The 23,755-nt window shown below is 60.3% G+C and overlaps 1 protein-coding gene across 1 annotated transcript in view; it reads left to right on the top strand.

Annotated features, from left to right (window-relative positions):
- Window positions 1-23,516, top strand: part of MECP2 (methyl-CpG binding protein 2) — a 27,575-nt gene extending 4,059 nt beyond the window's left edge. Inside the window, exons 2-3 of the mRNA XM_074937466.1 lie at window positions 21,599-21,904; window positions 22,490-23,516. Coding sequence (XP_074793567.1) covers window positions 21,599-21,904; window positions 22,490-23,516 — 1,333 coding nt within the window. The remainder of the gene's footprint in view (window positions 1-21,598; window positions 21,905-22,489) is intronic.
- The last annotated feature ends 239 nt before the right edge of the window (window positions 23,517-23,755 follow it).

Below are 23,755 nucleotides of genomic sequence, written 5' to 3'. Positions count from 1 at the left end.
CCCGGCCCGCGCCAACCCCCCCGGCCCGGCCCGCGCCAACCCCCCCGGCCCGGCCCGGCCCGGCCCGCGCCAACCCCCCCGGCCCGGCCCGGCCCGCGCCAACCCCCTTGGCCCGGCTCGCGCCAACCCCCCCAGCCCCCCCCCGGCCCGGCCCGGCCCGGCTCGCGCCAACCTCCCCGGCCCGGCCCGGCTCGCGCCAACCCCCCCGGCCCGGCCCGGCCCGGCCCGCGCCAACCCCCCCGGCCCGGCCCGGCCCGCGCCAACCCCCTTGGCCCGGCTCGCGCCAACCCCCCCAGCCCCCCCCCGGCCCGGCCCGGCCCGGCTCGCGCCAACCTCCCCGGCCCGGCCCGGCTCGCGCCAGCCCCCCCGGCCCGGCCCGGCCCTGCTCGCGCCAACCCCCCCGGCCCGGCCCGGCCCCCGCCAACACCCCCAGCCCCCCCCCGGCCCGCGCCAACCCCCCCGGCCCAGCCCGGCCCGGCTCGCGCCAACCCCCTTGGCCCGGCTCGCGCCAACCCCCTTGGCCCGGCCCGGCTCGGGCCAACCCCCTTAATGCTGGTCCTCCCCCCCAGGCCTGTCTCGCACCGACCTGCCCGGCTCATGCTGATCTCCGCAGTCCGGCTCACGCCAGTCCTCTAGTGCCGAGCCCTACGGCCTATGCCACGCCAACCCCTGACTCAGCTCACACCAACCTGGCCAGCTACTGCCAATTCCTGAGTGCTGACCCCCCAGAGCCCGGCTCACGCCAGGCCCCATCAGAGGTGTTGATGGGAGCTGCACGATTCTAGTGCCACTCACACCAACCACCCCATGTGGCCCAGCCCCCTTTCATGCCAACACTTCATAAGGGGCTTCATAAGGCATAAGGGGCACCAATCTGGTGTTGCTCTGGGTCCCTCTTGTGACAACTCCTGGCTCTGTCTTGCCCCCCACTCACACCAGCCCCTTCTCTCCAGAGCCGCTCCCCCAGAGCCACCCCACTAGCACCAGTTCCTCCCCTCAGTGCTGCCCTATTACTGCTCATCCCTTCCTGGCACTGTGGTGCCCCCCAGGCCTGCTCACACCAGCCCCCCCTGCACAGAATTGTGGTGGTGCTCTGTTTCCACTCACACCAACTCTACTGATGGCAGCTTTGTTTCTGCTCAAGCCAGTCCTCCTTGGCACTATCGTGCCCCCCACTCGTGCCGTGCCCCCCACTACTGCACGTGGTGCTGCACGGCCTGGCTCACGCCAACACCTCCTGTCCCTCCCGGGCACCATGTTGCTGCCCGATTCCCTTTCACATCAAGTCCTGCGATGCCCCCCCAGCCCCACTCATTGCCAGCTCCCTTGCCACACCACCCACACCAGGGCCCCAAAGTGCCGTGGCCTGCATGCTTCTGCAAACACCTCACCTCCCCATGTAAGCCAGCCCAGGATGTCATGGCACGCTCACGCTAAGGCATTATTGCTGGACAGCTTCAAGTTCCAAGCACCAAAGCATTGTCCATCTGGTGCCAACTCCTGCAGCGTCCCAGCCATGTTGTCCCCCTGCACTCCCACCAGCCCTTCTGGTAATCGCCGTGCAGACCGTCACCTGAGCCCTGTCCTCTTCATGACATTTTCCCTCCTTGGGCACAAATTGTTCACCCCGGTCTCCTGGCTTCAGGCTTCCTCTTCCACTGGTTTTCCCCACTCTTCTGTGTAGCATGGGGATGACCTCCCACGCCGGTCGGGATCGCTGTTTACCCAACAAAATCGCAGGGGTTTTTGCAGGAGGGGATTGTTTGAGTGTGACACTCGTAGGACATGAATTCTCGCTCCGTGCATGGCGTTGGAATCGGGCATACAGGAGCCGGGATCTCCAGTGGAGACAGGAAAGCACCCGTCTCTGGGGAGAAACTTATTCTGAGAGTGCAATAGGAGTTACGCTCGCAGCTAGCACGAGCCACCTGGATTACCTGGGAGTTGGGGTTACTCAGGGTCTGGTGAATTGGGGAGTGTGTGTAATCGAGGCAGAATTAACGTATAGTCTGTACCAAGGGCCCAGATCGGGGTGGTAATGCATTGCGCTTCCCACACTTTTGCCACACGTTGTAAGCTCTGTGGGGCTGAGACTGTGTCGTTCTGCCCTGCTTTAATTAGTGACCATGGGATAAATGTTGAGCATCGATGCGACTGGCGGAAGATCATGTAAGAAGCTGTTCTTTCGCGCTGGGAGCGTGAAGAGATGTTCACTCCCATGCGACCGTTAAGCTTAAATATTTTGAATTGGCATTTAGGGAACTAGCATGAAGCTGCACCAGGAGGAAATGGTTACAGGCAGGGTGGTTTTCGAAAGGGAAAGGACATGAATTGGCTGTGGAAGCCCGGTTTTATGAAGACTGATCTCTTATTTGGCAAAAACCTGCCGACCAGCCCCTAGCTGTCTGCATCTGTTTCGTTTTGATGTCAAGTTATGTCTTGACGCTGTGTCTGTGGTGTCCAAAGAGGAACCAGTTGGTCAACTGAAGTGCTGATGGTGCCGGGTCAGGACTGCGGGAGAAGGGCTTCAAAGGGCCTAGAGGCTGTTATAACTGGGATCCTGGTTTTAACACCCAGGGCTGGGCTGTGCAGAGACCCCTGAGCCAGACCCATTAGTTGTTAGCGTGACACTCTGTTTGCTTGCTTAGCCCCCTGCGGTTTTAATGCCTTTGGAGAAGGGATCCGAGCATTGGCAAAATGTCCCAAGTGCCCGAGATGGGCAGGGCCGTGGTTTCTTTGGGCCGTGAGAAGTCCAGCCACTCACAACAGCTTAGGAAGCACTAAAGGAGAGCAGCTGGCAAAACCCCCGAAGCAGGAGCCATCAATTGGCCCCCCCTCCAGCCCATGTTCGCCACACGCTCTTAAGGGGCGTTTGAAAGGGAGGTCATTGAAATGTTACATCCCGTCCCTGAGAGGCACAAACAGGGGCCAGCAGCTGCATTCCTGGTGGGATGTTTGCTGTCTCTCTCTCAGCAGGGGTATACGCTGCAGCTTTCCCGGCGTCTACCCCAAATGTACCAAAAACCAGATCCATGTAAAAATCCCAAACTCTTTTGCCCCTGCCCAAATATGGAGCTTTTGAGGGTTTGTACTGCTGGGGGTCAGGTTTCTTGCGGATTTCTCCGGACTTGTGAGCCCTGGAAATTAATTGAAGTCTGACATTCTGCCCATACTCAAATGACCCCAGGAGCTGGGGCTTTGGGGGAGAAAACCCACCACATGTCGTGAGATTTGTGATGAATTCCCAAGAGTTGGCTACGCTAGTTGGGTGGGTTGGGACCCGCCCAGAGCAACAGGCTCCCATCAGGGATGCCCATCGTGATGGGGGGGCCCCGATCCAGTTGAGGTGTGTTGAGCCTGGTGTGAAAAGGGTCCCCGATGTTTGTCAGCAGCAATGAGGGGACCCCCAATCTCTGTTGAGAGGAGCCCATCCATCATCTGACTTGATGGGGGACCCCAATCTGAGTCAGTGCAGGCTTGCCTGGCACAACAGGGGCCCCCCTCTGGCGACGGCTGTAATAGCAGCGATCGATAAGAGTGCGTGCGTTAGGGAGTAGCCACCTGGCGTACGTTGGTTTGTTAACGGCACTCATGGTGCATCGAGGGTGTGGAGCAGGCACTGGAGGGCGGAGCCCCCTCACCAGCGGTGGGCGGGTGAGCTGCGGGAGCCCAGTAGGCAGCAGATAAAACCAGGCTTCTGGTGGTTTTGGCCGGGACGCGGAGATTATATTTTTGGAGGCTGAAGGGCTGCCGAACGGTCCCTCCTCTGTGCTGTGCAGCCGGTGCCGGTGTGTCTTTATTGCAGGGGATCACCCTGTGCCGTTTGTCTGGATTGCTGGGGGATCTTCATCCGTCCGGCACCCTCCGTGTGCGGTCGGGGTGGCCGCAGCTGGCCACCTTTCTCTCTGCTCCAGGAGCCAGCAGTTTGGAGGCTGGCTTGGTAGAAGGTGCTCCAATTTGTGCCCAGAGCTTAGGGTTTGTTCTCGTTGCCTCCGTGAACTTTGCTGGGCCAGACTCAAGTTCTGCTCTCACCGCGACCAGGTCTTTTTCATTTGTGAATCTGAAGAAGCTCCTACGAGGTGCGGTGGCAAACACAGCCTGGGGGGTTCCCGAGGCAGGCGTCAAAATCTGTCGCTGTGTGAAAGTATCGTATAGAGAGTGGTTTGGGATCGGCTGGACCGAGTCGGAGGTAGGAAATCAGGCCTGACTCCGCAAGCCTCTTGCGAACGTCCACAAGTGCAGCCTCAGATGGCTCGGGGCTGGGGCCTGCTGCTTTGGAGTTCTCAGGGAAACCCCAAGAGCCCAGCCGCCATTCGCGAGCCCCTCCTTTTTCGCTCGCGACACGGGGCTCGAGCCCAGCGGTGATCTCAGTCCGCCCTTGTGAAAACCAGGCCGGAACCAGCTTGGATCGCAAAGCGCTTTAACTTGTGTTTACCTCGAGCCCACCACGTCTGTTGGCTCGGATCTGTCCGCCACCCCGGTGCTCTGAGAGAGCCCTTCCCGCCCCTGCACGACGTTGGTGTTCAACGCTTGGATGCGGCAGCACGGGAGACGTGTTCCTTTGCTCCCCCATCCCCTGAAATCTGTGAGTTTGAGGGGTTTGAAAGCAGGATATTAAAATCCTTTTGTAAATTTCCTCTGCAGATAGCAGCTTTGGGTCCGGTGCGGCTGCGAACCGGCACTCTGCCATGGGGAGAGGCAGGGAGCAGAAAGTGAAACTTGTTCGAAATGTTGGCGCTGGGCCGGGCTGCAGGATGCCTGGGTTCTCGTCCTGGCCTCTCCGCTGAGTCACTTCCCTGACCCAGGTCTCAGGGCGGAGAATTTCACCTTCCTGCACGCTGTCTGTTTCATCCTGAAATGAATACTTGTCCCTGCTTGGCATGGAAGTCGCTGCACTGGGTTCACTCAGCCAGCGTACACAGTGGCATTCGCGTGGTTACGATTTTATGGCGGATTTGTGTCACGGGGGGCTTAGAGCTCACGACTGAGAATGTGCCCTGGTGTGCCGGGCGCTGCACAGGCCCCAACCCAGGTCGGGGGGCCCCCCGGTGTGCCGGGCGCTGCACGGGCCCCAACCCAGGTCGGGGGGCCCCCCGGTGTGCTGGGTGTTGTGCAGACCCCCGTGCCCAGCCCCATTGTCTCTCTGATACCCTACTGCCCAACTGAGATCAGGGCCCCTCTGTACCAGACCCTGCGCTCCCCGCTAATGGCCTCAAGCATTAATTGTTTTTATTTATGGCAGTGGAAGGCCCCAGGCGTCGGAGCTGCTGCACAGGCCAGTCTCACTCGTCCCACTAGAGCGTGTCCCTGAGATGCTGAAGGGTGGGATACGGCCCTTCCTTTCCTCCTGAGACTGGCAGATCTTTGGGTCAGGGATGGTCTCTCACCGGGTCTGTGCAGCGCCTGGCGTGATGTGGGGGGTCCCAGTCTCTTCCAGGGGGTGTCTGTGCAGTGTCGGGGATGTGGGTGAGCACTGATCTCCCCCGGGGGGCAGGAATCTGTGGAGCACCTCGCACGAGTCGGGTGGGTGTGTGCAGCTCTTATCTCAGTCAGGGTCTATGCAGCACCTGGTGCAATGCTGGGACCCCAGAGCCCTCAGACGGGGGGGGTCTGTGCAGCAGCCAGCACAACAGGGACCCCAGGACCAGACATGGGGGGTTCTGCACAGTGCCTGGTGCAGCGTGGATCCCAGCTATAGATGAGAGGGGCTGTGTGGTGCGTGGCTTGATGGGGGACCCCAGTCTCGGCCGGAGGGTGCCTGCGCTGCCCGGTGCAGCAAGGCGGAGAGCCCGGACCACGGAGAGCATGCCTGCGTCCTGGCAAACTCCAGTGAATTCCCGGCCCCAGGGGTTCAACTTCCGAGTCCCTTCTCAGCTGCGAAGCCCAGGGTGGCCAGTGCCCCGGAGCGGCAACGGGAGCTCATTCGGCTCCTCGGCCAGTTTGCAGCGTGACACGTGGCCTGCTTCTGGTTAGCACCGGGCCTAGTTAGTCACACATGTGGCACGAGGGGGCTTTTAGGCTGTGCTTTTCATTGGCAGCTCAAATCCATCCCTCTGAGAGTTAAAGCCGGTGATCTCTGTGGGCAGGGGGTCAGGCTGCAGCAGGGTGGGGTCGCACCTGAGGCTGTGCCATGAGCTGGGCCGTGGCCAGGGTACCCGCAGCATCGCTGCCAGCCCATGCAAGCTGGAAGGGAGTTCAGCGAAGGGCCTTGACCCTGCTCCTGTATGTTGGAGGATGAAGTAGGTGCCTGCCACCACGGAGTTACAGCCTGGGTGATGCAGAAGTTAAGTTCAGACAATAAGTTAAATATCTTAAAATCTACAGGTTGGATCTTGCAGCTGTTGCAGGCCGACCAAATGGCTGTAACTTAATGTGGGAGCTCCGGTCGACTGTAGCCAGCCGGGATCCGGCCCGTCCCCTCCGGTGGGGCTACTGCCGACTGTAGCCAGCCGGGATCCGGCCCGTCCCCTCCGGTGGGGCTCCGGCCGACTGTCGCCAGCCGGGATCCGGCCCGTCCCCTCCGGTGGGGCTCCGGCCGACTGTCGCCAGCCGGGATCCGGCCCGTCCCCTCCGGTGGGGCTACTGCCGACTGTAGCCAGCCGGGATCCGGCCCGTCCCCTCCGGTGGGGCTCCGGCCGACTGTCGCCAGCCGGGATCCGGCCCGTCCCCTCCGGTGGGGCTCCGGCCGACTGTCGCCAGCCGGGATCCGGCCCGTCGCCTCCGGTGGGGCTCCGGCCGATTGTCGCCAGCCGGGATTCGGCTCCAGTGGGGCTCCAGCCGATTGTCGCCACCTGGGATCCGGCTCCGGTGGGGCTCTGGCCGATTGTCGCCACCCGGGATCCGGCCCGTCGGCTCCGGTGGGGCTCCGGCCGATTGTCGCCAGCCGGGATCCGGCCCGTTGCCTCCGGTGGGGCTCCGGCCGATTGTCGCCAGCCGGGATTTGGCTCCGGTGGGGCTCCGGCCGATTGTCGCCACCCAGAATCCGGCCTGTCGGCTCCGGTGGGGCTCCGGCCGATTGTCGCCAGCTGGGATTTGGCTCCGGTGGGGCTCCGGCCGATTGTCGCCAGCCGGGATTTGGCTCCGGTGGGGTTCCGGCCGATTGTCGCCAGCCGGGATCCGGCCCGTCGGCTCCGGTGGGGCTCCGGCCGATTGTCGCCAGCCGGGATCCGGCTCCGGTGGGGCTCCGGCCGATTGTCGCCGCCCGGGATCCAGCTCCGGTGGGGCTCCGGCCGATTGTCGCCGCCCGGGATCCGGCCTGTCGGAATCTGAGACTTGCAAAAATGCCATGGGTACCGGAGGGAAGTGAGGCCGGTCCCCCAGGGGCAGAGTGTGTCCTGCCTGTGTTGAGGGGGGGTTTGGCACTGGGGTTTAGTTGGGGGCAGCGGGGCGCGCACGCATGTCAAGCGCCCTCACCCCCCGCATTTCTTTCTTCTCCAAGAGTCAGGTGTAAAGGACTTGTGCTCTGAGGAAGTGGCTGGAGCTGGCAGCCGGGTGTCCCCAGGCAGGGCGGCATGTGCAGAAAGCCCCCTCCCGTCGCTGGCTCCGTGTCTGAGCATGTTGCTTGCACGATTCCCGCCCACGAGCGCGCGCCGCTCCCCTCCTGCCCTCTCCTGGCAGCCCAGCCCTCAGGCGGCTGCGTCTCACTCTCCCTGACCCCTCTGTGCAGAGGCCCCTTTTCGGCGCCGATCCGTGGGACCAGACTCCTCTTTGCCGCTAACGCTGAGCGCAGGCACCCCCTCGAAAACCGCTCTGTGCCTGCTTTCCTCTGGACGCCCGCCGCGCCCACACGCTCCCCTCCGCGGCGAAGTGAGCTCCTGCCCCTCGCTGTGAGCCCTCCGCCTGGACTGCTGGCAGGAAAGGCCTGGGGATGCTTTAGTTTGTCCCTTTCTGTGGGCGAGGAATTGCTGAGCTGCTGAGAAAGGGAGTGTGACTCGAGCGGCCATTGAGCTGGCTACGGGGTGGGGAAGGAAGACTTCTCCCGCCTTCTGTGCTGGGGACAGCGTCTGCCAGCCCCTCGGCTTTGGGTCCCTGGGAATGTCTCTCGCCGCTCGGAAAGCGCCGCACTTGAGTCTGGCTTTGCCAGGCTCGGGGGTCGCTGTTTGCGGCGCTGACACCGAGTTGCCCTGGGACCTTTGGCAAACTGGCCGGAACAATCGAGGAGCCCCTGAATCTCAGCGTAGGTGGAGGTCAGTGCAGAGGGGTCCCCCAGTCTCGGGGGTGGTCTGTATGCCCCGACATGAACAGGGGTCCCCAGGCTTGTTTGGGGGGCCTGATGCAAAAGAGTGCCCAATCGCAGCCAAGGAGTGGGTATCTGTGCAGCACCCAGCATGGAGGGCAGGTCCCCTAATTGCAGCTGGGGGCGGTCTGTGCGGCTCCCAGCGGAGATGGCGGGTCCCCCGATTGCAGCCGGGGGGGGGGGGGTCTGTGCGGCGCCCAGCGGAGATGGCGGGTCCCCCGATTGCAGCCGGGGCGGGTGGGGGGGCCTGTGCAGCGCCCAGCGGAGATGGCGGGTCCCCGGATTGCAGCCGGGGGGGTGGGGGGGCCTGTGCGGCGCCCAGCGGAGATGGCGGGTCCCCCGATTGCAGCCGGGGGGGTGGGGGGGCCTGTGCGGCGCCCAGCGGAGATGGCGGGTCCCCCGATTGCAGCCGGGGGCCCGGTGACATTCCCCTCACAATGCTGCCATTTGCTCAGCGCTGGTGGCGCGCTGCTCTTTCGGGGGGGGGGGGGGGGGGCAGCATGAGCCCCGGGTGGGCAGGACCCCGCGGTCTGCGCGGGGCAGCACCCTGCCAAGCAAATAGCCAAGCTCCTTGCTGGCTGGCGGTGGGCTCCGGCGGTGGGCTGTGGGGTCTGTTGCTCTGTTTTCTAACCAGCGGGAGGGTCTGGTTGGTTTTTGCCTTAGTTGGTGCCCCTCAGGCTTGTTCAGGTCGTTTTCATCCAGGTCTCCAGCCTGTGGAGCCGGATCTGGCCCTCAGGGCAGCTCTGTCCGGCCCCGTGCCATTCTCTGACCACGGCGTGGCTGGCTGGGTGAGGTCGCCCCGCGTGGAGGATGCCCTTTGGTTTCTCTGTGTGGCCGCAGAGGTGCCGCGTGACTCCACATGCAGCCCATGTCACTGACAAGGGGGTCGTTCCCAGCTTGTGCCTCTACCCTGCCCCACCCCGTGCCTCGGTTTCCCTTCCCCACTCTTTGCCTTGTCTGGTTGATAATTAACTAGGTCGAGGACTGTTCAGGTTGGAGAGCCCAGTGGTCAGATCTTGGGGCGGGGGGGTGTCTGTGCCATAGGAAGAGCCCTGATCTCAGTTGAGGGCAGGGTCTGTGCTACTCCTGGCAGAGTGGGGGGGGTCCAATTTCTGTCTGTGCAGCTCCCAGCATGCTAGGGGGGCAGTTTCAGTCGGGGGGGGGGGTCTGTGTGGCACTTGATGCAGGGGGGTCCCCAGTCTCTCCTCAGGGGGACACGTATGCAGAGGTTTTAAGAACGAGTGATTTTAGATGTCTTTATTTTTTGGGCCCAGAGGGGCCTTTTTTCAGAGGGCCGGTGACCAGGGCCGTTTCAAAGGGGTCTCAAGTCGGGCACCCTGAAAACGTGGAGGCACCTGGGCCCACCTTTCAGGTGCCAAGTAACTCGCAGGAGCCCTCTGAGCCAGGCGTGTGGAAGGCAGGCCTCAGCTTTGCCTGGGGTGCAGCGGGAAGGAAGGAAAAGTTTAAAGCCCCGGCCAGTCGTATCGTACCGTCCTTGCCGCGCTGCACTCCCAGCTGCCGGTGCGTGGGCTTCCCGGATCAGGTCGCCGCGGCTCCAGCACCGGGGCGGCTCCGGGCGCTCTGCCGGGGGCGCGAGCTCGGGGCTGAGTTGAAAGGCCGCCCAGGGAGCGAGCCTGGTGCCATGTCACTGAGTCACTCTTGTGAGGTACAGCCGCCCTTTCCAGCCGGGGAAACGCCATGCCAGCAGCCGAGGAACGACGCCTTTCCGAGGGCCCGAGGCTCAGCCCCTTGGGCGTTTTCATGCCCCAGCTGAAAAGCCAGTCAGCAGAATTAGGGCAAACGAAGAGCAGATAGCTTAAACAGACAAAGCAGCAGGATGGGAAACTGAGGCACAGATCAGGGACGTGAGTTGACCGAGGTCGCACAGCAACTGGCAGAGCCGGGGAAAGAACCCAGGAGTTCTGACAAGACCCCACTGCCTCACTGTCACTACTAGAACTTGGTTGTGGTATCACCGTGGTATCCAGGCCTGACGCTGGGTAATCGGGATTTATGACCGGTGGGCCTTCGCGCGCCAGGCACTGCGCACGCACAGTGAGTCAGCCCTGGCCTGGGAGGCCGGCCCACGTCTGTTAGACGCTGCAGGCTTCCTGCGTAAAGAAGTTGCTTTGTCTCTTCGGGCAGCCGGGCGCTGTTCTGCGGTGGTGTCCGTCCCGGGGCGTGCGGGGAGAAATCCAGGGCTCCAGCAGGAGCCTCAGGTTCTGGTTTGCGGGAAATTCCGCCATCTTGAAACCTGGTCTTGTTGTAAGACAGCAGCAGGTTTCCACCAAAGGAATTTGGGAATTGCTTTGTCCCGGGCTGGTTGGAACGTTCCGATCAAGTCCCGATGTTTTGTTCCGATTTTCACCTTTTTAATTGTTCCTTTGCATTGATACAATAACTAGAGAAATGAAGAATGGACATGTTCTGATGAAATCAAAATGTCTCCTTTGGATTTCAGCATTTTTCAGTTGTCTTTTATTATAGTTTAGAATACGAAGTACGATACATTGGAAAATGAACGATTGAAATGGCCCGAGGTTGAAAAGTCTTCTTCCGATTTACAGCGTATATTGTATTGTTCAGAATATACAATCAAATTATTCCCTACATGAAAAATCATGGAATCACTGAGAGGTAGGAGTGAAAAAGACCTTGCCAAGTCATCTAGTGCAGCCCTGCAGCAGGACCAAGGAAACCCAGAGCATCCCTGACGGGTCTGTCCAACTGTTCTTAAGACCCCCGACATTGGGGATCCCACAACCTCCCGTGGCAGCTGATTCCAGAGCTGAACTGTCAGAGTTACAAAGCATTTCCTAGCATCTACTCTCGGCTCCCTTCTGCGAATTAAGCCCATTGCTTCTTTTCCTACGGTCAGTGGCCATGGAGTACAATTGATCCCCATCCTCTTTATCACAGCCCTTAATGGATTTGAAGGCTGTTCTCAGTCCTCTGGTCTCCAGACTAAACATGCCAGCGTTTTAACCTTTCCTCACAGGGCAGGTTTCCTAAACCGTTGATCAGTTTTGTTGCTGTCCCCTGGCCTCTCTCCAGTTTGTCCATATCCTTCCTAACATGTGGTGCCCAGAACCGGACACTACTCCGGCTGAGGCCGCACAGAGTGGGACAGTTCCCTCCGGTGGGCTACGTCTGACACTCCTGATAACGGTATTAGCCCCTTTCCCAACTGCTTCGCACTGGTGACTCACGTGTGATTTGGGATCTGCTCTAACCCCTAGCTCCAGTGCCGCAGACGGGCCAGCTAGCCGTTGTTTCCCAGTTCGTAGTTGGGCGTTTGATTTTTCCTTCCGCAGAACAGACCTGAAATCAGAGTGCTCTCACCACGTCGAAATGCTTTGGTACCTTTTCGATTTTTTAAATCATATGTTGTTATAATCTAGAATATAAAATAACCTTGAAATATTCCTATAAGGTCAAAAATGTTTTGGTCCAATTAAAATCAGTTGAAATTGGATCTTATATTATAATTTAGAATATAAACTAAAATACATTTTGAAATGAAAAATGGAGCCATCTGTAATTTAGAACATAAAGTACATTTCAGAATGAGACAGGTAGCTGTTCCCCTGGGGTTGAAATGCTTTGTTTCAAGCCCCCTCTCCTTGCCCCACAAATGAAACGTCATCAAATCAACATGCTCTTGTGGAAAGTTTTCTTTTTGACAAAACAGCATTTTTGATGGCAAAACATTCCATCGGGACTCTCATAAATCCATTAATGATTGTGAGGGGCTCAGATCCTAGGATTACAGGAGCCACTGAAGAGCGAGCGCCGGAGGTGTAGGGCAGGTTCGGGTTGGAATGGGCGCCTCTCGGTCCGGGTCCAGGGTTTTATGAGCTGAGCACTGGTGGTTTTGTTGTGGAATGTGGCAGGAGCAATCCAGGGCTGGCCAACGTGCACCAGTGGGGTGGGTTTCTTCCCCTCCGCTGTGGCCAGCCCTCGGAAGAGGCGTGGAAATGACAAGCAGAATTCATCTCTGCATTACCGTTGTCGGCAGGCGCTCCAGCTTCTCCTCCAAGGCTGGAAGCCTGTCGGGAAGAAATGCAAGATGCAGTCTGGGTGCACTGGATTGACGTGTGCTATACAGGAGGTCCAGCTGGTGATCAAATCCCTTCTGGCCTGGCGTCTAGATCCAGATCCAGTCCGCTACTTTCCCAGAGCCCTGGGGAGCGGTTCTTACCTGGGGTCCATCGCATGGGACCCCTTGGCCAAAGGAACGGGTCATGGTTCTGTATTTAAAGCCACGCGGCAAGCACTTGCTGGGCGCCATGACCGTGGGAAGCGTTACGGGAGCAAGGCAGGCGTCTGGCTGAGCTTCCTTAGACATCTCTTGCACCTGTCTGGCTTGATGCCGTTACTGATTTAACGAGTGCCAGGGTATCCCGATGTGGGAGTGCAGGACTGGAACTGGCCTTGCTCACTGAGGCCCCCTCATCAATAAACGTATTCAGCTTCCAGCGGGTGAGGATGTTTTCCCCCGGCTCTTCCTAGACCCGACAGTTAGAAACCTTCCTGTTTTCAGACTGGCTGGTTCCTGGCCAGTTTATCCCCCTTTATTCTTGGATCAACTAGTTCGTCCCCTGCCCTGGGGTGCCCCCCTCCTTCACGAAATTTACGGAGGGCTACCAGATTGCCTCTGTCTTCGGTTCAGGCTACCCAAGCCCTGCTCTTCCTCACAAGTCTCTCGTAAGATCAGCCCTCTGTTCCCGTGGCCCTCCTGGCCGCCTGGCTCTGTGCCTGTCCAGTCTGCAGTCCTCCTGGGGTGTCCAGAATTTGGGCCCGGGATTCCAGATGAGGCTCTTCCCAGTGCCAACGGCATCAATACTTCCCAAGCTCTCCTGGAAAACCCTCCTAGGGTGGGATTGGCCCTTTTTATAGCCGCCTCCCATCACCGTGAGCGACTGCTTCTGTACAGCGCCTAGCGCAGTGAGGTTCTTGGCCTGGGCTGTGGCTCTCAGGAGCTGCAGAAGAAGCCCGGGGGGCTGAGACTCCTGGGTTCTCCCCTAGCTCTGGGTGGGGGTCTAGTTGGTTAGAGCAGGACTCCTGGGTTCTATCCTCCGTGCTCTCACCTCTGTGGAGAGAATGAAAGGGGGGGACACGCTTGTGTTGCTCCTCAGGCTGGGGTGGGGGTCAGTCAGTGCAGTGGCTGACCCTGGTCAGGTGGGGGTCAGTGAGCCCTTCTGTCCCGCCCCCCGCCCGTGCCAAGCTGGGGAGCGTGTTACCGACCTGGTGATTTGTGTGACAATAGCACCAGCCCCGCCTGAGTGCAATCAGGGGACCCCCATCATGTGGGGCGCTGCACAGATACCCCCGAACGAGATTCCCCCCCCCCCACAGGCCACGCTGACCAGCTGCCTTCCAACCGAGGCTGGGGCCCTGCTATGCTGGGAAAGGGGCCGCCCCCCATCTTCTGAGCAGCCGCCGTCTGAAGAGCCCAGGCAGAGTGCAGGAGACAGGAAGGACCGTTCTCTTGGGGCAGAGCCAGGAGGGGAACCCAGGCGTCCGGGCTGGGAATTTCCCGGGATGGAGCTCCAGGATCTGGATGGAGAGAGGCTGCCCCAGGGTCGTTGCTGAAAGAACTGGTCTCCATGGCGACCTGGCTCCCACCCCCCCGCCCCGCTGGCATGGGGGGCTGACAGCAGTGCGGCTCAGGGACTGCTTCGGGGCCTGAGCTGGGGGGTCCAGCTGCCGCCTCGGCAAAGCCCCAGTGCCTGGGAGGGCGAAGCACGCCCCAGCCCGTCGGGCCGCAGCCGGCGCTTGCTCCCATCCACACCCAGCCTCTGTCCGGGGAGCTCTAATTGCCCCCCCACACTCGGCTCGTTAGCAGAGCGCCTCCTTTCTCGAATGCCAGGGCACTGCAGGTGTGCGGCGGGTCGGCTTCCCTCAGCCCGGCGTGTCCCGGGGGGCCGTGTGGCCTTTTCTCCCCCGTCTGCACTGCTGCTCCAGGTGCGGGGAGGTGGCAGGAGCTGCGTGGGAATCCGCCGCGGCCTGGCGCATCCGAGCATCGCGTCTCTGCACGGAACGGATCGGAGGGACGGCATGGGGAATTGGGGGTCCCCTTGTACGGGGCGCTGCACAGACCCCCCTGCCCTCCCTTGGGTGGGACTCTGCACAGCCCCCCTCAACCTGAACTCGGGGGGGGGGCATTGCATGGGGCGCTGCACAGACCCCCCCCCGATTGAGATTGGCACCCCCACTGTCCCAGGCGTTAACCAGAACCCCCAGACCCGCACCTGAAATCGGGGCCAGATGCTGTGCAGGCCAGATCTGTGTCCATCTGGGGGCGTAGTGAAGAGACGGAGGGGGTCTCCAAACTGTGCGCCATACAGTGCATTGACTCTTGTGCGCCGTACGGTGACGGGAGTGTCCTTTTCACCAGCCTTCGACACGAGTGAGCGGGAGCGTCAGCATCGCGTCAGGGCTGGGGTTTGGAGTCACTTGTTGACGGCTCAGCGGCAGATGGTGGATCCGGCGGCGTCTCTGCCCCCGGGGCCGAAGGAGCGTGTGCACGCGCGGGCTGCCGAGCCCCACGGTCTGGGTGCGATGAGGCCGGGCCGGGTGCCTCTGACCGAGCCTTGCTGATGTGCGTGAGCCACGATGCTGGCCCTGGCGCGTGCTGGCTGGCTTCTGTTAGAAGTGGGGCGCTTGGCCAAACAGGGCCTCCCCAGGGGGGGAGCGAAGGCCTCGTGAGAAACGCAGGCCAGGGTTTCTAGGGTGACTTGTGGTTCTGAGTCAGACGCCTTCAAGCGAGCGGAGAACAAACATGGCTACCCTTCTCCAGATTGCTCGTCCCTTCTGAAAATCTAGGCCTCGGCCTTGGGCGCAGACTACCAATGAGAAGCGGCGTAAGAACTGATAGAGTGACGTGTGCCTGAGCCGATCGCTCTGGGAAGGGAACGGCTCTGCATGGTCCAGGTGTTAACTCTGAAACCTAATGACAACCATTATTTACTAACTCATTTCCAGAGCCACCCAGGTGTTTATACGGGGCCTGGCTTCCTGCTGAGATTGTAAGGCCATGCCCATTGCTGTCTCATATGAGCATTACAAGCTTGATTTGATCAGGATGATCGTCATTTTACTGGCAGGAGACCCAGGACGGGGCAGGGAGATGCACCCAAGGGTGTGTGGCAGAGCCAGGAATCAAGCACAGCTCCCCAGCCCAGCGTCCTGGCCCCACGCTCTTCCTGCCATCAGGCCGCTGCACTGTGGCTGACTGGGGTCCCAGCACCCCCAATGGCCCTGCTGACCCAAGCACCTGGCAGGTCTCATCTCAAGCTTAGTTCCCTGGGCCCCAGCTCTCCGGCTGTCACTGGGTTGGGCAGAATTTGATTGTTGGGGGTTATGCTATTGAGGGTTATCCTTTTAAATTGTCCCAGACGCAGGAACTTGGGGCGGGGGGAGTCAGACAACAGTTCTGTAATGCCAGATGTTGAAATTCAAAGAGCTGGAGCCGTCTAACCGTGAAACCACACTAAGTAAGTGTCCTTCCAGTGCTGGTCTGTGTGCTTGTCGTGGGGACGATCTCTCTCCTCCGTCTGCATCTGTGCGTGGAACTCGACGGTCCCCGACAAAAACCGAACCCTTCCGCGCGCTTCGGGAGCCGGGTCTGCAACCGTTTGTCATTTGGGGACCCCGAAAGCTTTTCGGCTGGAGGTACGGCCCCCTCTGGAAATCGGAGACCTAGCTGGCCCCCAGGTTGAGAACCGCTGGGCTGTGGTTACGGATCCCTGGGATGACGGCAGCGGACCCAGGGGTCCAGGGGCCACAGTTCTGTAATTGGCTCCGCATCACGGGCCGCAGCGCGTTTGCCCGAAGTGAAGAGTGGTGCCCACGTACCGACGGACGGGCCCCTCAAGATACGGCCAGGATCTGGCTGGCTTCTGTTGCGTCGCTAAGTGCAGGGTGTGTCTGCATCCGTCTGTCCCTCCCTGCCGCCCCCTGCCCGGGTTGCATGGGGCGCTTCCCTCTCGCGGCTCCCCGCTGCCCTCCCAGCCGGAGAACCCACCTCCTTGCAGCCTCTTGCTGCTCCGCTCTGCTCCGGGCCAAGGGACGCGGGCTGGGCTTCCGTGTGGGGACGTGAGGTCATTTGGATTCCAGTATCACGTGCGGGATCGGAGATCAGGGTCCCCGTCGCGCCGGGCGCTGCACACCCCCTGCCCCCAACCGAGCTCAGGGTCCCCGTCGCGCCGGGCACTGCACAAAGGCCCCCCCCAACTGAGCTCAGGGTCCCCAACTCTCCTCCCCCCCCATCGAGCTCAAGGTACCCGTCACGCTGGGGGCTGCACAGACCCCCCCCCCCCCCCGAACTGAGCTCAGGGGCACTGTGCAGTGCCTGGTGCATAAGGGGGCTCTGATTTTGGTGGGGGGGGTGTCTCTGTGGCTCCTGTTTTGGGGGGGGAGCCTCCATCTTGGTCAGGGTCTGTGCAGCATCCAGCGTGCTCAGATCTCAGCCTGGGGGGGGCCCCGCAGGGAATGGTGGGAAGTTGGTGTCTAAAGGGAGGGCTGCGGCCCGGCTCTCCCAGCTGGTGTCGGCCAGAGCCAGCTGGTCTGTGAGCCCCGAGCGCCACCGTGTGCCCGTCGGGGGAACTGCTGGAGGGGGCAGTCCGGCAGCGTTCACCTCTGCCTGGCTGGGCCCCGCGCTGGCTGTGGGGCGCGTTTCTCCCTGGCTGGTCCAAAGGAGTGGGGGCCACCACCGAGCACCACCTCCCAGGGACCCCTGGAGGGTTGGGCTCCCCGTCATGCCAGGCGCTGCACTGGCCCCTGCCATGAGGCTGGGCCTGGCTGCAGCCCCCCAGCGCCGCCGAGAGGGGAAAGGCCGAGGCTGGGATGCCGGACGCCGGGGTTCCATTCCTGGCCCTGCCCCAGATCCCTCTGCCCTCCTCTGAGGCTTAGACCGCGAGCTCCTCTGGGCAGGGCCCGTCGCTCACCGCAGTGCTGGGGGGGCCTGATCTCAGGCTGGGGGGATTTGTACCCCTCACAATGAGGGAGGGACGCTGCATGGGGGCTTGCGAGCAGGCATCGTTAGCTGTCCCCCCCCCCTTCCCCCTATGGATCCTGCCGGCTTTGTGGGGAGCATTTGCCATAAGACTTCCCCGGGCTATTTTTAGCCCCAGATGTGCCAGTCACTGTGATCCCTGGAGCAGGGCTGGGGCAAGACCCCTGCCCCCCCCCCCCCCGAGCGCCAACACCATTGTCAATCACCGGGGGCCCCAATCATTGTTGAACGGGGGGGGGAGGGAAAGTGTTGGCGCACCAGGACCCTGATCACGGCTGCTGTGCTAACCGCCAGTGCGGGGTAGCAGTGCCCAGCCCATCAGCCCCCAGCTGGCCAGGTGTCTGTGCAGGGCCATGCACATGATGAACAATTGTCAAGGGTTTCCCTGTCCCCCAGGGGGCTAAGCCGAGGGAAGGCCAAGCGCTTCATTCTACCCTGAGATGCAGCCGCCTCTGGGGCGGAGCGACCTCCCCACACGCATCCGGCCCCGCTGAGATGCAGCCGCCTCTGGGGCGGAGCGACTTCACTCTATACATGTGGCCTTGCTGACATGCACCCACCCTGGGGTAGAGCGACCTCCCCAAACGCATCTGGCCCTGCTGAGATGCACCCACCCTGGGGCAGAGCTGGCTAGCATCATCCACATTGCAGAGAGGGTCTGAGGCAAATACAGCCCCAACCAGCCAGGAAGCACGCAGCATCGGAGTGCTGGCGTTAAGCTCGTCTCGTTAAGGGGAAGGACAAACCTCCTCCCCAAACAGACTCGTGGCCACGTGCTGCAAGTCGGAAATTGTCTTTTCCAGGAGGACGCAGGCCCCTGCCTGAGTCTGCCAAGAGCCTGTGCCGATCGCAGTGAGCGGGTGCAGCTGGCCTGGATGTAGCCCACGGCATCCGCCCAGGTATGCTGATGAGCCGAGCTTCCTCTTTAAAGGGGAACTGAGCCAGCCATGGTGTGTTCTCTTCTCTGCCAGCTGGGTCCCCTTGGCTTCCGGCCGGTGGCAACTGGCCACGGAGGTGCCCAGAGCAAGGGCTGGGGGCCTGCCTGTGGCTTGGGAGCGCGTCTCTCCCTGCTGGACTTGTCCCCTCTGTCTGATCCCTCTAGGCTGACTGACTGGCTTGCAGTTTGGTGGAGAGTGTGGCGCAGAGCCCCTAGAACCCCACACAGGGACAGATTCTGTGCCTCGGTTTCCCCGTCTCTAAAAATGGGATCCTGCTGGAGTCACCCCCCGTCCCACATGCTCAAACCCCGCCTCACGAGTGGGTGACTAGGTTTGTGAATTATGCCATGCCCCCAGCCGTAGATCACCTGCCAGCGTGCGTCTCAGGGCTCGGGGCTGAAGTGAGAATGCGGCTCTGAGCCTGCTGGCCTGACCCCCAGCCCTGGCATATGGTGAATCCGCAGCGCCGGGCCCGAGGGGCGTTGCTCCGCCTCAGCGTCGCGCCGGGGGCTCCCGTTTCGCCACGGGGTTTCCAGGAAGCGGAGCGGCAGCAGGCGTCTGTTGTTTACCAACATGGTGGGGGGGGGGGCGGCGGCAGTGTTAATTATAGCTCGGAGCAGCGAGACGGTTCCTCTTTTCTCCCTAGCCGCCTCCTCTGCATTTATCTCGGCAGCCGGGTTTGCTGCTGATTTCGGCGGGGAGACCTCAGCAGAAATGAAACACGCCAGAGCCGAGAACGGAGGACTGGAGAACGTGTCCTCGAGGGTACCCTTTATACCGCGTTCTCGTTTGCCCCGCTCCTGCTCGGGGCTGGAAACCTGCGGGGGCCCCGCCTCCTTCATCCGTGGCCAGTTTTGCCCCATTTGTTCTTGTGTCAGCATTGTCCTTCAGCTGCAGTAGCGCGTGTCCCTCCCTGAGGCACTTCAGGGGAGCCACCAGCCCCCCTCGGCCTGTGTTTTAGGCTCACTGTCCTCTCAGGAGCGCCATCGCCTCTGTTCCTTGGATAAGCCCGGCCGCCACTCCATGGCCAGCAACCCAGCATCCACCCCGTAACGTGTGGCTGGACCTGGCCACGAACCGGGGTTGGTGTCCCGTGGGAAATCCAGCCCACTTGAAGCAGGGTTTGACCTCCGAAACAGATTGACGTGGCCACAGAAATTCTGAAAAATGTCAATTTGGAAATATCCAGTCATTTCAATCCCAGAAAATGGTTACATAAAATAGAATTAATGATATGTAAAACGAAGATATTAAAATGAATATTTTTCTCATATAAGTCTAAACAAAACACATTTACCTTCTCAAGTTGTTTGATATAAAATATTAAATCTATAGATATAAAAAATAACCATGTAAAAATGACTAGTCTACTAATGAAATGTTTTAACCTTATTGAATATTTTGATGCTGTCATGTATTAAGCAGTTATAAAAATATTTAATAGCTGTAAAATAGAACATTACAATTGTAAAGAAAAAAAATTCGAATAAAAGTCTAAATGAAACATTTTTGCCTTATCAAATGGTTTTGATCATATAAAATGTTAGATATAAATATTCATAAACATAAACCAGTACTAAAGTTAATCTTCTGATAAGTCTAAAGCCATTTTACCTTAATTTGTCATTTTGTTTAGATTATGTCAAAACAATATAATATAAAATATTGAATGCCCATTTTAACTCTCTAAATAGGTTGATCTTCTCTGAAAGTCTAAATGTACACGTTAAACTAGTCACCATTTAGTCACCTAAGTCTAAAGAAAAGGCAATGAACCAGTAGCCTAAACATAGTTACTGTGTAGTTTCATTTTGATGTTCAAATGTTTTATTTCAAATATACCACAATAGAATATATGAAATGTAGACTGTCCATATAAATATACAATCTAAAAGTTTGAATGAAATGAGTTGAAAAGGCTTTAACCTTATCCAGTAGGTTTGTTTCTATAATGTGAAAACATCATAAATCTTGTAAATAATTGAAATAAAATATGTACAAATAGGAGATCTGAAAGTCTAAACGAAGCAAAATAAGAGTCTAGCACATTTTGACCTTATCGGACTGACGGCTGTTGATGTCAAAACATTTTATACGTGTCCTGTGAAGCTATGGGAGGGTTGCCAGGTTGTCACCTGTGCGTGGGGGAAGCCCTGACGCTTCGAGGGCCCCTGGTGAGTCAGCGTAAAGTGACGGGACAAGCTCCGGGCAGGGCTGAGCGCTCGTTGTTCAGACTGATGCCAGGTTCGGGCAGCACCGCCGTTAGCAGCCTGCAACGGACCAGCTGTTAAGTTCTCAGCCATTTTCGGCTCCTTTTAACTTTCCCAGGTATGCCTACGCGACAGCAGGGACTTGAGCTAGGATAGAAACAGTCTCTGAAGCCTAAACAAAGTGAAATGAAAGAAGACTCCCAAACCTTACTGGAGCCTTGCGATGTCAGACACAGTATAGAAAAGAGTTCATAGCATCGACAGCAGGTTGTTGAATAGAACATATCCACTATAATATCTGAAAGTCTTAACTCAGAGGAAGGCAGCGAGCGCCTCAAGCTAGAATCTCACTGGATGCTTGGTTTGGATGGCAGAACGTCCTATCGTACAAACACGCCTATTCAGTGTCGCGGCTGTATTGGTGATATTACAATCTGTTATTTTGACTGTGTTGAAATGAGAGAGTCCAAATGATTCATTTCAAGGCTTCTCAGTCGAAAACGTCCAGATGTTTCAGTTTGGACTGACCAGTGATTTCCTGCCCGGATCTGTTCTGTCGAAAAACAGGCGAATGAAGCCACGTCCACTCAAGATTTCGGGAGTCCGAGCGAGTCCTGAAATCAGCTGCTCTTAGAGATCAGTCCGCCTTTCTTGTTATAAATCAACACCTTATTTGCTGCCAGTCAGAGGTTCCCGTCCTGCCCTCTGGCTGATAGACCCCTCTGCCGACAGACACCTGCCCCGTTCCCTGCTGCTGGACTGAGCTCTGAGTCTGGGCACAGGCGGGTGTGACAGGAGACACTGGTGGTCCAGGCTTTCCTTCCAGCCGGCTGGGGCCTGCCCAGGCCCATCCTCTGGCTCACTGTTGGGTGTGTAACTGTTGTGGGAGCATCAGCGATCAGGACCCCCTGACATGGTGGGGGCTGCACTGACACCCCGCCCCCCCAGACCGAGATCAGGGTCATGCCGGGTGCTGCACAGACACCCCCAGACCGAGATCGGGGTTACATCAGGCACTGCACAGACACCCCGCCTCCCCAGACCGAGATCGGGGTCACACCGGGCTCTGCACGCGCGCGCACACACACACCCCCCTGGGCGGGCCCAGGAGCCAGGGGGATATTTAAGGAGGAGTTGACTGGGAGTCCTCCCAGATACACCCCCCGGCCTTGACTCGTCTCTTTGATCCCCCCAGGGAAGAAAAATCTGAGGACCAGAATCTGCAGGGCCTCAAGGACAAGTCCCCAAAGGCCAAAAAGATGAAGAAGGAGAAGCAGAGGGAAGCCGAGCCGGCCGAGGCGGGCAAGGCGGAGACGTCCGAAGGAGCCGGGGCCGCCCCGGCTGCCCCCGAGGCCTCGGCCTCTCCCAAGCAGCGGCGCTCCATCATCCGGGACCGCGGCCCCATGTACGACGACCCCACGCTGCCCGAGGGCTGGACGCGCAAGCTCAAGCAGAGGAAGTCAGGCCGCTCAGCGGGAAAGTACGATGTCTACCTGATCAAGTGAGTGGGGCAGGGGCAGGACTACGTCCCCCAGCATGCACCGTCACTGGTGGGGGCAGGGGGACTACAGCTCCCAGCAAGCACTGGGTCTGTGGTGGGAGCGGGGGGCAGAGCATACGGCTCCCAGCGTGCGCCGGGTCTCTGGTGGGGGGGCAGGACTACAGGCCCCAGCATGCAGTGCTGCTCTGAGCAATGTCTGCTGGGACTTGTAGTATCACCGTGGGCTCTGGGTAAAGACACCCCTGGAGAGACCCAAGCTCCCAGCCTTGCCCATTGGCTGGCAAAAGACACAAGCGCATGAGGCCGCTGGGACTCTCAATCCCCAAGAGCTGAAGCCAGAGCCCCCTGGATGGTGGGGCCCCCCATGTGTCCCCCCACATCTTCTCCAGACTCCCCCAATCCCCTGCTGAGCAGCAGCAGGACAAGCTGGGGGAACTGAACCCCCAGAGCTAGTGTTCTGGGGGGCTGCCATCAGCCCCCCTTCCTGTCTCGGGCAGGGTGTGGGGGATCCCCTGCTCACCCACTTCCTTCTGCCCGTTTTGGGGGGGGTGAATCCTATTAACCCTTGTTCTTCTGACCCTGCAGCCCCCAGGGCAAGGCCTTCCGCTCCAAGGTGGAGCTCATCGCCTACTTCGAAAAGGTAGGAGACACCTCTCTGGACCCCAACGATTTCGACTTCACGGTGACAGGCCGGGGCAGCCCCTCGCGGCGAGAGCAGAGGCCCCCCAAGAAGGCCAAAGCTCAGAAGGGCCCCGGGACGGGGCGCGGGCGGGGCAGGCCCAAGGGCAGCGGCTCGGCCCGGCCCAAGGCTGCCGCCTCGGAGGGCGTGCAGGTCAAGCGGGTGATCGAGAAGAGCTCCGGCAAGCTGCTGGTCAAGATGCCGTTCCAGCCGGGGCCGCCAGGGGGCGCCGGTGGGGCGGGGGGCTCGGCCACCACCTCAGCGGCCCCAGGGGCGGGCGGGCGGCGGCCCGGGCGCAAGCGGAAGTTGGAGTCGGACCCCCAGACGCTGCCCAAGAAGCGGGGGCGCAAGCCAGGGGTGGTGGCGGGGCCTGTGGGGCCAGCAGTGGCCGAGGCCAAGAAGAAGGTGGTGAAGGAGCCGTCCTTCCAGGCCGTGCAGGAGACGGTGCTGCCCATCAAGAAGCGCAAGACCCGCGAGGCCGTGGCCCTGGAGGTGGCCCCCCCGCCCCCCGAGCGCAGCCCCAAGGGGCCCCGTCCCGGGCGCCGGAGCAAGGAGAGCAGCCCCAAGGGGCGAGGGGGCCATGCTGCCCCCGCCTCCCCCTCCCCCAGCCGGAAGGAGCCACAGCCGCCCCACCCCCCGCACCAGCCGCCCCCCGAGCCTCTGGCCCGGCCCCCCCCCAGCCCCAAGGACAGCGTGAGCCCCCCCGAGGCGCAGGACTTGAGCAGCAAGGGGCAGCCAGAGAGTGACGGCTGCCCCCAGGAGCCGGCTAAGACTCAGCCGCCCGCCGCGCTCTACAAACACCGAGGGGAAGGGGAGCGCAAAGACGCTGTGTCCACCTCCTCCTCGGCGCCCCCGCCCGCCGCCCTGCCCCGGCCCAGCAGCAGGGACGAGGCCGTGGATACCAGGACGCCGGTCTCGGAGCGTGTCAGCTGACTTTGGGCGGCCCACGGCTAGCGGGATGGACGGACAGACAGACACACACACACACCCCCCCAAGACGAGAGGCAGCTGCTCCCGGGTAGGGCTCCGGCAAAGCACCTCCCCTGCCCCACGGTGCCCCCCTGGCTTCCACCCCCCCCCCGTTCTCCCCCCTTCCCGTTTTTAATACCAAGAAGCACAGTGAGGGGCGTGGAAACCCCCCTCCCCCCCCGGGTTGGAAGCCACTTTGCACT

Source organism: Natator depressus, chromosome 23 (assembly GCF_965152275.1).
Source record: "Natator depressus isolate rNatDep1 chromosome 23, rNatDep2.hap1, whole genome shotgun sequence".
Taxonomy (NCBI): domain Eukaryota; kingdom Metazoa; phylum Chordata; order Testudines; family Cheloniidae; genus Natator; species Natator depressus.
The sequence above is the reverse complement of the archived record's forward strand: the minus strand, read 5'-3'. Positions and strand labels throughout refer to the sequence as shown.